The sequence below is a fragment of the Struthio camelus genome, chromosome 3 (genome assembly GCF_040807025.1).
Source record: "Struthio camelus isolate bStrCam1 chromosome 3, bStrCam1.hap1, whole genome shotgun sequence".
NCBI lineage: Eukaryota > Metazoa > Chordata > Aves > Struthioniformes > Struthionidae > Struthio > Struthio camelus.
In genome coordinates this window covers 90551158-90565523 of record NC_090944.1, presented here as the reverse complement: position 1 = coordinate 90565523, position 14366 = coordinate 90551158, and the positions used below count along the sequence as shown (strand labels likewise).

Below are 14366 nucleotides of genomic sequence, written 5' to 3'. Positions count from 1 at the left end.
GATTGTAAAGTTTGCATTTTGGATTTTGAACTGACAAAAATGTATGGGTTGCCTATATACAGGCTGGAGAGACCATGGGGCAAAAACCCTAACTTTGGAATCAGATTGGTAGTTCTAATGAGTTGATGTTAAAAAAAAGAATTTTTTTAAATGGAAAAAGCCAAAGTGAAGTGTGGTGTCTAGGTTCCTGCACAGAGCACAAAATTTAAATATCAGATTGGTAAAGCCTAACTAAGGCTAAATTCTAACATTAATTTATTTGCTCAGTATTAAGTCCTATCCATTTTTTGGATCTTTTTTAATTGAAGGGATTTTTGGATTGTTTTAGGTTTTGCTTTTTTTTGTTTTCACATGGTCCAACATAAATGTGATCAAATTTCCATCTAGTTTATTGAAAAGATGGCAGTAGTTTTATATTCATAAGTACAAAATCTTTAGGATCAACTATACTTTTTCACAGTGATAGAACGCAGATATGTGGTTCCAAGCTATTTTTAAATACCACGTTGAAGTGCTCCTCAGTTTTAAAGGACAACATTAAAATACATAAGGAAACAGCATCTGCCAATTCATATCCAATCATTTTAAAAGTAAATCATAAGACATTCCTTCCCAGTGAATTTTTCATGATATGCCAATCATTTATTCTTATTTAAATGACTTTCTAATTGTAAGACATGGTACACAGAAAGTTGGCCAAAGGTGTAAAAAAAAAAAAAAAACCAACAACAACAACAAAAAACTATTCCTAGTCAAAAGATTCAAATTGGAGTACTATTTAGTCAAAGTATTTTATAAATCACCTAACAAATGCACAAGTGTCTCCACTGAAGAGTCCTAAACAGAAAAAAATTCTATTCCATACAAAACTAGAGTATTATATACTCTTCAAATTCTGCTAAGAATTCAAAAAAAAATCCCCCAGTAACACAGTTTCTATCTTGTGACCGAGGTCATCAATTCTTTGCTTTTAGTTACAAATATATCTGAGATCTTTTCAGTTAAAACCTAACATGTAAATACTCCCTCCCTAAAATAGGCCACTGTAGTTATCTATGTTGTTCTACTTCTCCCTCATAAATTCAAATAGTAATTACATTCACATAACACTTCCAAAGTGAAATTCTGCAAACCGATTAAATGAAGGATATTTTTATTCTTATTCCAATATTAAGAAGTAAAAACAAGTAAAATCTATTAAAGTTAAAAAAAATCTTCTTAAAAACAAGAGCATAACTCGTGCAGAAAAACAGCTTTTACTTAACTGAACTCCTAATTTTTTATATATAGTAGTTAAAAATATTATTCATACACAAAGTTACAACATCTGTCTTGTACTGATCCAAATATATTTTCAGTTGTTTAAGATGCCAATAACACCAGAATTTTCCTTGAGCAATTAAGCATACAAATACACGGAAACAGTTGTCAGACTCTCAGCTTTACAATACTTCCTACCAGCTACATGCTCAACAGACACGTTTAAGTACTACTGAACAGAGATTAATGAACATAAAGTTAATCAGTTTAAGAAACAATACGGCACTTTAGATTGCTAATCATCACTGCTCATTAGGGTTTTTTTTTTTTTTTGAAATGTTAATACTGACATTCAAATTAGTATAGTAAGTTAATAGCTTTTTATCAAATTAAAATTTAATCACTTCATACTTAGAGAAGAACTCATACCAGAAACCTGATTACCACAGTTGCTTCTAGTTGGAAAAAACACAAGAACATTTCATCACTAACTCCACCAGTTCTCCTCATAAAGGTAATACCTGAATCTTAAATAATATGATGGTTGTGGTAACGTCACTATTGTTACTCACAGATACCTCTGACTTCTCTTATCTTCTCTAATGACAGTAATGCCAGTTAACAAACGGCACAAATTTTAGGAAAGCACAGTGACCTAACCAAAATATCTCACAGAAACAACAAACACTTCAACATATAACTATACATATCCATATATACACTCAAACAAACATCTACTCCTCTCAGTTTCTAAATTAAGTATGTGTATGTAAGTTTAGCTGACAGAAAGGTGAATGAGGTTTTTTCTTTATTTACCTTCTGCATTGAAAAGTGATACTGCCAAAAGAACTACAGGGCTATGGCGGCAAAACATTGGATTCCAGTAATTCAAAACGTGGCTATGCAATATATTAAAAAGAAAAATTTGTGTATGGAACAGTGATCTTTATTCAAGTTTTCCTGTTACCTTCAAACGCTCGTGCAGCATCTACCAGGTGGGACCAGTCTAGCCCTGTGGCAGTGTCTGGCAGGGGCATCAGGCCAGGATCATTGAATTTTGCTTTATCAGACAAGGACCCATCTGAGAACCAGAATTCATCTAAACAATAAACACAATAATTAGTTTTCCTATAACAGTGATGTACGATGAATTTTGAAACTATTATAATGAACTGTCAACATTTATAAGCAAAACATGCTTATCCTCATTTTCTTTGTTTCCTTCTTTTCCCATTCAACACGCGATACTGGGGCAGAATAAGATGGGGACCATTTTTTAAAATCTTTTTGTGCCACTTTACAAATGATGTGGTCTTTGCATTCTCCTGTGAATGCTGCGTGAGTAGGCAGCATCCATTCTTAAAAGTATACCATATTAAACATGAGCACTGAGCCAAAAAACTGCTAGATATACACAATCATATTTTTAAGAAGGCTGTGAAACAACCCCTGAGATTTACATGCAGAATTTTATATTGCAACTGAGATAGTTCAGTTTCAGAAGCAATTTCAAAAATATGGCCTGCTCTTAATATCTTTGCAAATTCTAGCCTATATTCAAAACTCATTTTCACATTGAAAACACTATCTAAACTAAATACTATCTAAACTAATTAGTTTAATATTTGTAAATGTACATCCAAGGATGCAAGATTTGTGTACTGATCTTTAACCTCCAGTGAGCTGTAACTTACAGTATACTAAAGATACAGTGTACATTTTGATTAATGTACAATATCTAAAGATAATTTAAACAGAACTTTTAGTTATGCAGTCTTTTAGAAAGATACTATGAATACATGTCTTAGCAGAGGAGGAGATCATTTTTATAACCACCTTAAATATTGTTTTACATTTTCCTTTTCTAGCTATATCAATCTTTACTCAGATCAATGTGAACACAGTAAAATGAATACTGCTGAGTAGGCACATAGGTGTTCTTAAAACTGAATCTAAACCACATAGATTAAATATAATCAATTTTCATCTTAACTAGAAATTTAGTGATGCAATATGGTACTTTAATAAATATCACCGTCAGGAAAAAAAAAAGTAATTTTGCTTCAGATATATCTACTGGTATTAAATTAAAAAAAAATCAAAACAGTAAATTTTTCTCAAATATTTCAGATATACAGGACTTTTTTCTTCCCTCCAGTTATTCTAGTGAACAGAATATAATACATACGAAGAATGTTTCTTTCAGTAAAACTCTAAACACAAAATCAGTCAAGGAAACAATGCACGCATGCAAGTGAAAGATGCATTATATTGTTAAAAAAAAAAAAAGGCATGTTGTCATTGTCCTGATACCAGTGAAGAATAACAAAGTCTATTTGAATCAAAGTTTGCATACCTAAAAATCCAAAAGCAATAGCCTCTTATAGCACATTTTATTCCAGAAAGCAACAGTCAGAGCAAACTACATTCTTTGTAGAAAGGTTTTATCAGGAACAGGACAGCGAAGGAGGTTTGCAATCCTCTGTTAAAAGCTGGCAGTCTTGTAAATCAAAAACAATGCAGAAGAGGTAGAAATCCTGTATAATGTGTACTGTTCTACAACTTCTGTGCAAGATGCAGTACTGTTATGTTACAAATGGAAGTGGATTAACAAAAATCTAAAAATCTCTTTCTCAATAGCCACTCTTGGTATGTAAAAGCAGATGTTACATTAAATGAAAAATGTAGTTTACAAGCATATTCTACTCACACATCTGCACTAATATTTTATTTTCAGTTCCTCATGAACATACCTAAAATTTTATCTAAAGTCACCTTAGGGTGACTTTGGAAGCTCAACCACAGAGCAGTCTCCGAACTTTTTTGTATACAGTATGGGATTTATAAGAACCTTCTTTATGCAAGTAAAAATTTTTTATATATCCTTGTCATGGAAAACAGATAGAATGCTCTATTTGAAAGCTGGCAAGCCAGCTTTTGGTTCTAGATTAGTAGGCAGGCCCTAAGGGAGAGCCTTTGCTTTTGTGTGATCAGCCTACAGAGGCTGATTGCGAAACCTGTCAGGAAGATGTCTGTTCCCAGTACAATTCTGCTGGCTTTCCAAATTAGAGTGTAGGAGTGATATATTCACCAGTAGTCATCATTCATTATGCATTGTCTTCACAAAAACCTCAGTTCACCTTAGGGTGGATCCTATTTGGCCCTGTATAAGCTTTGACAGAGCAAGTCAACTGCAGAAAGCCTGCCAGAGTAGAAGATCTGAATATTGATAGCTCTGAAAACTGAAGTGCTCATGCTGTTGTCTGAATTATAAACTGGAATAATTGAACAGGCACCAGTACACTACCACCAAATAAATCATTCTCAAACTCCAAATTAGGTGTTCTTAGGCAACAGGAAAAAAGAAGGTGCTCTAATGATATAGGCCTCTCCGTACATTCAAATTTCAGAGAATATAGTTCATATTTCAGGAATGCCCTGGGTGAGGGGAATTTATTATCAAGCATTGTGTTTGCATTTCCATCCTGCTTCTCCTACCTCTCTGTTGCCTCCACTTTTTCTTCGTATGATTGCTACATCAGCAGCCTGCAAGCTACCTATTGTTTCCTTTCTGATTTGTGCAAAGATGGCAAGTTACGCTTGAGCATGCACACCTCTACATGTCCAGGAGGGTACGCCTGATCTCATATGCCACTGTCTTCATTACCTATGAGGCTGGTTTTGAAGCAATACAAACATACCCTTTATTTCCTTTGAGGAAACAAGCTAAGTGTCATCTTTTATTTTGAAAGATTATTTTATTTTCTGTACTCCTTTTTGGCAAAAAATCATTGATTTTCTGCTTTCTGGTCCTTTTATTTGTGCTACTCTCTTCCTGTACATAGGAATTTTCTTTTTTCTTTTTATTATTGTTACAAACAAGTATTAAGCAATTTTAAGAGTGCTTATTTTCACCAAAATTATATAGTAAGCTCAGTTTCCAACAGAGATCCCCTTAAATTAACTGTCACCAGTTCCACATTCCTGTGTATTCAAAGAGTAACTGGTCATACAGAAAGAAGAAAGATTCACCAGACTTAGCCTATGCCACCTGTAAGACAAGCATTTTGCTTCAGATGGAACTGCTACTTCTATGAAGAGATCTTAGATCATGAAAAAAGATCTCTTATCATCTCCTCACTTGCTGCACTTGTAAACTACGTATGTCCTTTGCTAAGTGAATTATACTCAAAGATGCTGCAGCTTAAGGAACATTTCGAGTCACATGCAGACACAACTCCTGGTGACCACTTCCAATTCTTCTTTCCTGCTATCAGCAATTCTGCCTCTAAACTCCTTTTAAACAACAGCTTCTCCAGTACTATCTAGGGTTGCCCAAAGTCTCCCTTCAAAGATATGTAAATATGTCGGCCTGCTAACAGACTTTCTCATGGAAATATGTTCATGTTACTGTTAGAATACTGGACACATGCCCCCAAGCAACTACTTTTCCCTTCTCTTTTGCAGTTGAAAATATTCTTATGCTCTGCTGTGGTGGATTATTCGCTGTGTGAGAGTCTTATTATAAGAGTCAACATATACACTCCTTTGGTTGTGTGGATCATTTAATCAACAGCCTGCATTTGCTCACTGGCAAGCTGACTTCCAAATCATTCAAATTGTATAACTCCCAATATATAGTGATAATTTTTCAGTCTAATATTGCTGCTTATCATTCAGGCTGGTTTTGGGTTGCAGGTAACACGAGCAGTAAGCCAGTATTAAGATAACCATTCATCTAGGAGCATAGTTTCAGATATAGCGATTGAACTTCTAGCAGCCTTTTCATACAGCATGTATAATCTGAGAGCTTTTAGATTTGCTAGCGTATCATTGCAAAACATTCCCTTCATTACGACCCTCTTCACTGCAAGTATCCTGCACCTTGCTTCTTTCTTCACAGCGTTGCAATATCATGCTAGGTTACCACTCACACTTAAGCATTTTTCCTTCTCCTTTTGTGTTGTTTTTCATAATAGGGGTGGACCATGGTGCCTGCAATCTCAGTGCCTTCTAGTTCAGGTGCCATGCATTTGCAGAACAGGGATAGATTTGTATCTGCAACAGTATATGCTATGTTAGAATCACTCAACACAAACAGTGCTATCTCAGTTAGGGTATCTTCAATGTCTCCAAGGCAAATTCCAGAGTTCTCAGCTACACAAGTTTTGCCTTCTGATTTAAGTTAAAAATAAGATAAAATGAAATAAATCTTTCTACAGTTGCATACTGTATGCAGTCAACAGTATTAAATTATCAGAACTTGCAGAATTTCAGGTGTTACTGAAAACAGCTCGTTTCTCACTTAATTTTCACCAGTAATAAAATAATAAATCCTGTAGCTTCATTTTCTCATCATCTCCCCATGGTGAACACGGCATATAGTTTAAGATCCTGTTTCCACATTTGCAAGGTCATTTTGTCCGCTAATTCAGAATTTCTCGTGATCTGAAACCCTTTAAGCTGCCCACTGTGCTTTGTTTTTGATGCTACCCTTGTTTCCTTATTAATCACACTCTTTTCCTTGTGAGAGGGGTCTTGTGAGACTTAGTGCTGCTGCAGTATTTTGTGTACCACATGCTGGGTAATGACATGCAAGAATGTATCTTTCTTAAATGAATTCCAGCCAAAAAGAAATCACGCTATCTCCACTGACTTCTGCAAACGTTAAATACATTTAAAATTTAAATGTTTTAAGAAGAGAAATGTAAGCATTTTATAAAAGACAATACTATGACACCTAAGAATCTTGTTATCTGAAACAGCAACCTCAAGCTAAAATTACAAACTTCTTGCATTCCCAATGCAATTGAATGGGAGTATCCACCTTGCGCTGATTGTAAGATCCTTTCCAAGTAGAGCCAAAGTGAGTTTCATATATGAAGATATTGCATAACTTTATTTTGAAAATAATGGTGGGCAAGTCGTGACGTGTCCATTTTGAGAGGACGATTACAGATAAGCAATTTTTATCTTCCTCGAGACAGCCGTCATAAAAGATCCAGTATCACTGGCATTGAAAAGCATTAGTGCTTTTATAATATAAAATTAAAAGAGGAAAACACAGGTTGAGTATGAAGATAATATGAACTACCCTTGGATAGCAACAGTTTTATTTAGACTGATCGGGTACTAGTTTTCATGTTTTTCTCCCGCTATGTTTTTTCCTCAGCTTAATTATCCTTCTATAACTACGAAGCAAAAATGGAAAATAACATATGTAAGACAGAACTATTACAGCAAACACACTAAGATTTCACTGCTTGAGAGAGCAGTATACAGCTTGAGTGTACACTATTAACTGCCTTGTGCCAATCTCCAGAATAAAAGCACACTGAAGGTTTGATCCCCACTTAGGATTTATGTTTACATCAAATAGCTTTAAAAACACAGGCCTAACACGGTACAAGAAGAAATACTATCAGGAAGCCATTTATACATAGCTCCTTAACAAACAACAAAATCTACTGAATTAGTCTCAAACGAAATAAAACGCGCTTTTCATTCTCTGTCGGTAAAAACAGAATGATCTTTTCATATTAGGTTTATGGAAAAGAGTTTCACCATGATGGAAAAAGATTATTTTTAGAATGATATAAGTTATGTCAAGCATGCATTCACATCTGAAGCTGGAATTTAGCACTTGTTTATGATACTAGTTTTAATTTAATCAGTGATTAGTGAATGAAACTCAATCTCATAGCTGAAGCCACTGTAACTAGAAAACTGATTTTTCCGTAAAAAACTTACTTCTGAAAGTTCACAAGTGATTGTTAGTTCATGAAGGACAGATCACAGAAAGCTCTATTATTATTTCTTAAGTCATCTGTCTGTCTTCTCACTGAACCTATGCCTATAAATCTCCTTAAGGCTTTCAAAAACCCCATCCACAGCTTCTTAATATGGGCTTTAGAGTTCACAGCTACTCTTCTATTTTTGAAAGTTGTGGTCAGTTGTGATACAGTATTAAGGTAGCTAAGCAAAAGTGTCCTGCTTTTCTAAATGTGATGCCCCTTATATGTCCAGCTAAAATAACTGAGAAGTAAATATACTTAGCATTTTTCAAAACACACTCTACTCTCTATTAAATACATGAATAGGGATATGCAGCCTAAATATATGTATCTGGGTCTGCAGACTTGGGCTGTGACATACAGGCATGCGTATTTTCCACAATTTCCTTTCACTTTGTTTTTCTGTTTGTGATTTTCATAATTTTCATTCCATATTTTCCACAAAATTAGTATATACTTTACAGTCTATCACTTCATGTTGGAATTATTGGAAGATAAGCATATAATAAAGGTCTCACTTATGAAGATATCACAAATGAAGAGACACCTTCATAAAATAAATTAGCACCCCAGATTATTTTTTCTGCTAATAATATGAACTGCTATATGCAAAGGTTTTATTAACATGTAAAGAAAGCCTCAGCAAATCCAGTTCTGAAACTGGAGATGACAACTATTTCAAATCTCCTTTCAAGATATTAGAGAAAATATCATCTAAATAGAAGATATCCCATTTATCAATTACATTAAAATACTCATGAATATGTACACACTTCAATAGTTTGAATGCACACAAAAAATTAACTAAAAATATATATATTGAGACAAAGCAGGCCAGCTTGGCTTAAATAGGTCACTACTGGATGCAAACAGGAAAATAAAATCAAAACAAGAAATATCTACAGACAAATGTTCGCTACCCATCACTCATATCATTAAAATTTTGGGAACAGAAGTAAAGTGAATGCTGTTTCCAAACATGATAAATCTGAATTGACCAGTAAGGCAGGCATAAGCAAGTACTGCTGACCAAATATGCTTTTTACTAGGATATCTGGAACATTGATTTGGATTTCATAATTTTGCCTCTAAAGTAAATCTATTTTAATAGTTGGTGATTCGTTTGAGTTTATTAATAGTATTCTAAACTCAACAGTAACAGAAACAACCACTTACTTCTCAGATTCCCCATTCCAGGAGTCAGGCTCATTCTGGGAGGCAACGTGCTGTGATATGGTGGAGTAGTGCTGAACAAAATATCATTTGGCAAGGCCTGGTCTAGTGCTGAACTTCGAGAACTAGCATATGAAGAGCCTCTTCGATTGCTACATATACTCTCATCAGATAAGGTACGATAGAGCGTCCTCCGTGGAGAAAGGTTCCCATAAAATGAAAACTAAATAGGAAAACATGAACATGTAAGAATTCGTATTACTAACCAAATTAATGCACATTTGATCATACCCTATCATCAATTCTTGGAGTATTTTTTGGGCAGGCATTCTCGAATTCTTGAGCTAATAAAAAAGATCAGAGATTTTTCCATCAAATCAATTCTACTAGGGCCTTACAGAAGTCACTGAATTGCATTTCTATACATCTTCTTGATATTTTGGAAAAAATATCACTATGAATTAATCAGATACTGTGTAGTTTTATTAATTCTGAAATGTTAAACAAAACCTCCATAACCCTGTGACAGCAATGGTTTCCAGAACAATATACAAGGTTACCACCTCTGGCAAAATTTATTCAAGATCATACATAGAAGCGTGTGATTTTAATTTCAAATGACTATGTTTTAATATTAAGCATTTTGAACTGATATAAGGTGCAATATAATTCATTTGATGATAAAAGTGATCTGAGACACTGTCATTCTCCAGAAAACATGATGTAGGCTTAGAAGAGAGGATAGAGGTCAGTGAAAATTGTTTATGCATTTCAAAAAGTTACCTAAACCACAATCCAAACACCTACAGTAAAATTATAAGTTATTTTATTGTAAAACTGGCCGTTGCACCTCATGATTCATTCTTCAGCACTGCAAACCCAGTTATTTTTCATATCTACCAAGGTCAGTTATTGTCTAAATTATTTTAACTGGTTTGTCTCGCATATTACAAGTTAATGTCCTATCCTATTTTCCCTGTAATTAATTATGAGTTGCACACTCCCTGTGCAGACTGTGCACTTAGAAGCAGTAGCCTTTTAAAAGATTGAATATAGCATAGAGTTAAAAATATCTACATTGTTATATTTCTGACAAAACTTGCTTACAAAATGGTTTAATATACATCATAGCTCTAGTCTGGGAAAACATCTATCTTGAGGACAATAAAGAAATACATGCTTAATTATTAGAAGGCTTAGCTCTGTCCAAAAGGAAATTGAGGCAATTATTTGGATTTTAATCTAGGAAAGCGTCAAAATACCAAAATGGAAAAAAAAAAAAAAAACCACCAAATTTAGAGATTTGGTTGAAACAGACATAGGCCATGGGAGTAAACATCAGACCAAAACTTTATTTTAACACATACGTAAAATAATCATAATGATAGACATAAGCAGCATCCCTAAATAAATGGAAATAGGGTATCCTTTTAAAAGCAGTTAGAAGATTACCAAAAATCCCTTAGACTTGTTAGGGATCATGTCAGGTAAAGGGTTAGAAAACTTCACCCTCTGAAATTAAAGGGTCTCCCACGCTCTTTCCTGCACTCAAGATCCACAGTGAGCATCCTGCTGCAATTCTTGTCTGTTACTCAAGTCTCCCAACCTCAATTTGCATCTAAGAAGGTTGGTCAACAGCTACGCAAAGATGTTAAATGCTAATTGTTGGAGCTGTGCAGTTTTCCTTCAGGATGTGACAGAAATTAAATAATGCTTACTCTAGAAGGCTCATAATTCCCTAATGCTATGAACAAGGTAAAACAAAACAAAACCAAACACGTGATTTGTCCTGTACAGTCTCAACCAGCCATGAGCCAACAATGTGCCCCTGTGGCGAGGAAGGCCAACGGGATCCTAGGGTGCATTAGGAAGAGTGTTGCCAGCAGGTCGAGGGAGGTGTTCCTCCCCCTCTACTCCACCCTGGTGAGGCCACATCTGGAGTACTGCGTCCAAGTCTGGGCTCCCCAGTACAGACATGGCACTACTGGAGAGAGACCAGTGGAGGGTTACAAAGATGATGAGGGGACTGGAGCATCTCTCCTATGAAGAAAGGCTGCAAGAGCTGGGCCTCTAAATTTAGCCTAGAGAAGAGAAGACTGAGAGGCGATCTCATCAATGTGTCCAAGTATCTGAAGGGAGGGTGTCAAGAGGATGGGGCCAGACTCTTCTCAGTGGTGCCCAGCGACAGGACAAGAGGCAATGGACACAAACTGAAACACAGGCAGTTCCATCTAAACCTGAGGAAAAACTTCTTTCCTGGGAGGGTGACTGAGCACTGGCACAGGTTGGCCAGAGAGGTTGTGGAGTCTCCTTCTCTGGAGATATTCAAAAGCCGTCTAGACACAGTCCTGGGTAACGTGCTCGAGGTGACCCTGCTTGAGCAGGGGGTTGGACTAGATGATCTCCAGAGATGATCTCCTTTCAACCTCAACCATTCTCTTATTGTGTGTGAACCATTCAGAAAAATTCCTTTTTGGCTTTGTGGTCAAAGGCAATGGTTCAACCTGTACCAAGACTACTACCCTCTACAAATCATAATTGAAGACTGGACTCTGCTGACCCCACGGCTGTAAGGATCCTCTCTGAACCAGAGTCTAGGGTCTCTCCCATTTGCAGCTTTACTTACTCAACTTTTGTTTGAGTGTCCTGGGAGGAGAAGGGGACACCAGTAATTTATTTCAGGATGGTCATATTTCCTCATTCCTTGATGTTTCTTATTTGGGTAATCAGAAATATGGGCAGCTCTTGAAATTGTCACAAAAAACCAATTGTTGTATCAAGCATAGGTCATAAAGACCTCTAAGACATTATTCCTAAGAATTCAAGTGCATAAAACGCATACTTAACAAACTGCACGTTAAAAAATATATTCTGAATTTTGAATTCAGCTCTGCACTTAGAGGATTCCTACATGTTACTTTTATTCAGACATTACGATTATGCTATTTAGAACATATTATAAACATAGTAGGTTAAGACAGCATTGAGTTAACATCTCATTATAATGATTACGTAATGTAATTCAATTGCTTTGTGCATAATTTCACATTAGGCAGAGAATTCAGAACCATGTATCCTTTGCAGTATATCATATTTTAAGTTTTCTATGCATTTTTCATGAACTTTTTACTATTACTGATTGTTTTCACATGACTAAGATCAGCTCCATGCTCTCCACTAGCACAAACAATTATGCCTTTTGAGCAGTTAACACTGGTACGTACACAAAATTGTGATCCAGTTTTCAAATAAAATGGCTGGTACTGAGTATCATGGAGCAGGGGAAAGCAGGCTATTTTTATTCATGTGCCTAAATATAGTTTGAGGTGTATCAATTTAGGTATCCAGCCTTGAAAATGTTACTCTCAGCCTTTGAAATTATAATTAACCAGCCGAACCTTTACAGCTGAGTAGAGACAGGTTCAAACAAATACTAGATTTAATACATAACCATAAAAATAATTATCATTTAGTACTGTGGGAAATCATATTATGGGAATTATAGTTAGTATTTATAGCCTCCCCATGGAATATGTTTTGTTTATACAAAATTATTATGCCTTCTCTATACTGATTCTGGGAATGCTAGTAAATCATTTCCAGATAATTGTGTCTGAGGGATACAGAGCCAAATAAAGTAGCTAACCTTCCTTCTCCCTTCCTCCACAGAGAGGCTGTCTGGCAACATCAGCTTCAGAAAATCTTCTTTGGACAACACTTGCTGGCTTTCGACAATGGCATTCCTCACAGAAGTCTGAAGTGGACTTGATGCAGACACAGCATCAATATCGTCATACACTCTGTTGAGACAATTAGCATGACAGGTGCTATTGGATGTGCAAGGCTGCATTTATTTTCAGTCAAAAAACAAAATTTGTTAGAACCATCTTCTGGCATTACATACTATTATTCAGAACATTTTCTAATAATCTTAAGTTGTGTGTCTAAGACAAAATTCTTAAGCCACTGAAAAAAATCACTTATTGGAAATTCTTCAAAACAATTCATAGAACACAATGCTTGTTCCTCCCAACTTGCCTCTTTCTTTTTTGCACGCTATACTTTATTGTTGAACTTGTATTTAAATCTACAAGATTTAAATAGATCTACATTTTCAATAATTCAGCACAGATCAAAACATTTTAACTTTCACTTCTTTAGCAAATAAGAAAATCACTGTTGTGTGTGATATTGTGCCCAGCTTCACAATCTGACAAAATTACCATGGTCATCACTGGTAATATTTGAAGTATATTTGTAATCAATTGTGCCACATGCCAAGTGTGTTTTATTATCTGCATTTTCACAAAGCTGTTTAGATAAATAAACCAGCCATCTTCTTTAATTATCAACAGATAAAAATGTATTTACAGTCAACAAAAGATTGTCAAACTGAATTATTATCTTTCAGCTTCCTTCCAGTGAGAAGGGAAAGAGATAATTTTAACCAGTTTACTTTGGAAATGCAATTTAAGGAACAAGAGATTCCAAAACACACAGAACATACATTTGAAGCCATTACTTACTGCCAAGTGCAGCATAATTAGTGCCTGTATCCTCAGCAGAGAGGAAACAGACTTTGCTATGGTAAATTGTAATTCTCAAAGAATTATATTCTACAGTGGCACAGCCTTCAGCAATTGACCTGATTTTCATCACCACTGCTAATTGGAGATTTTTTTTATTCAATGTAATTATCTTCAGATAAAGGTTTCCTCTGCAGGATGTATAGAAATCTTTCCTAGAAAGAAAGATGTGAAGCAATGCTCTATGGCATGGAAACAAACGAAAATGTTTTCTGGTATGTGCAGTGCTGCCATCTTCAATAATTTTTTTAAAATATAGCTAGTTCTTGAAGATGCTTTTCAAAATTTCTGTGGCTTTAGTTTAAATGACATGCTTCACTATGCAATTTTGTTTTAAGGGTTCCACCAAAATAAAGAAAAATTCTTGCAGAAATTCATCAGCTTCATAATACAGAAGCTTGTGGGACTAATGAAGCTGCCACTTTTCAAGTGCAAGTATTACTATGACTAAATAATTTAACAGAGAAAGAGGAAGAAGAAATCTACAGTTTGTTACCTATAATAACAAAAAGAACGCTATGACCAGGACTGGAGGGTAGTAGCAGCTACTACT

General features: G+C 35.2%; 1 protein-coding gene across 8 annotated transcripts in view; it reads right to left on the bottom strand.

Annotated features, from left to right (window-relative positions):
- SIPA1L2 (signal induced proliferation associated 1 like 2) overlaps positions 1-14366 on the bottom strand; it is a 159884-nt gene that overhangs the window by 10611 nt on the left and 134907 nt on the right. For 7 of the 8 annotated variants that reach the window (XM_068939019.1, XM_068939021.1, XM_068939024.1 and 4 more), the window contains 3 exons: positions 12874-13027; positions 9231-9450; positions 2228-2359 (listed from right to left, as the gene is read on the bottom strand). In XM_068939019.1, the coding sequence (XP_068795120.1) occupies positions 2228-2359; positions 9231-9450; positions 12874-13027 (506 nt within the window). The remainder of the gene's footprint in view (positions 1-2227; positions 2360-9230; positions 9451-12873; positions 13028-14366) is intronic. The other variant, XM_068939025.1, reaches the window with a different exon arrangement.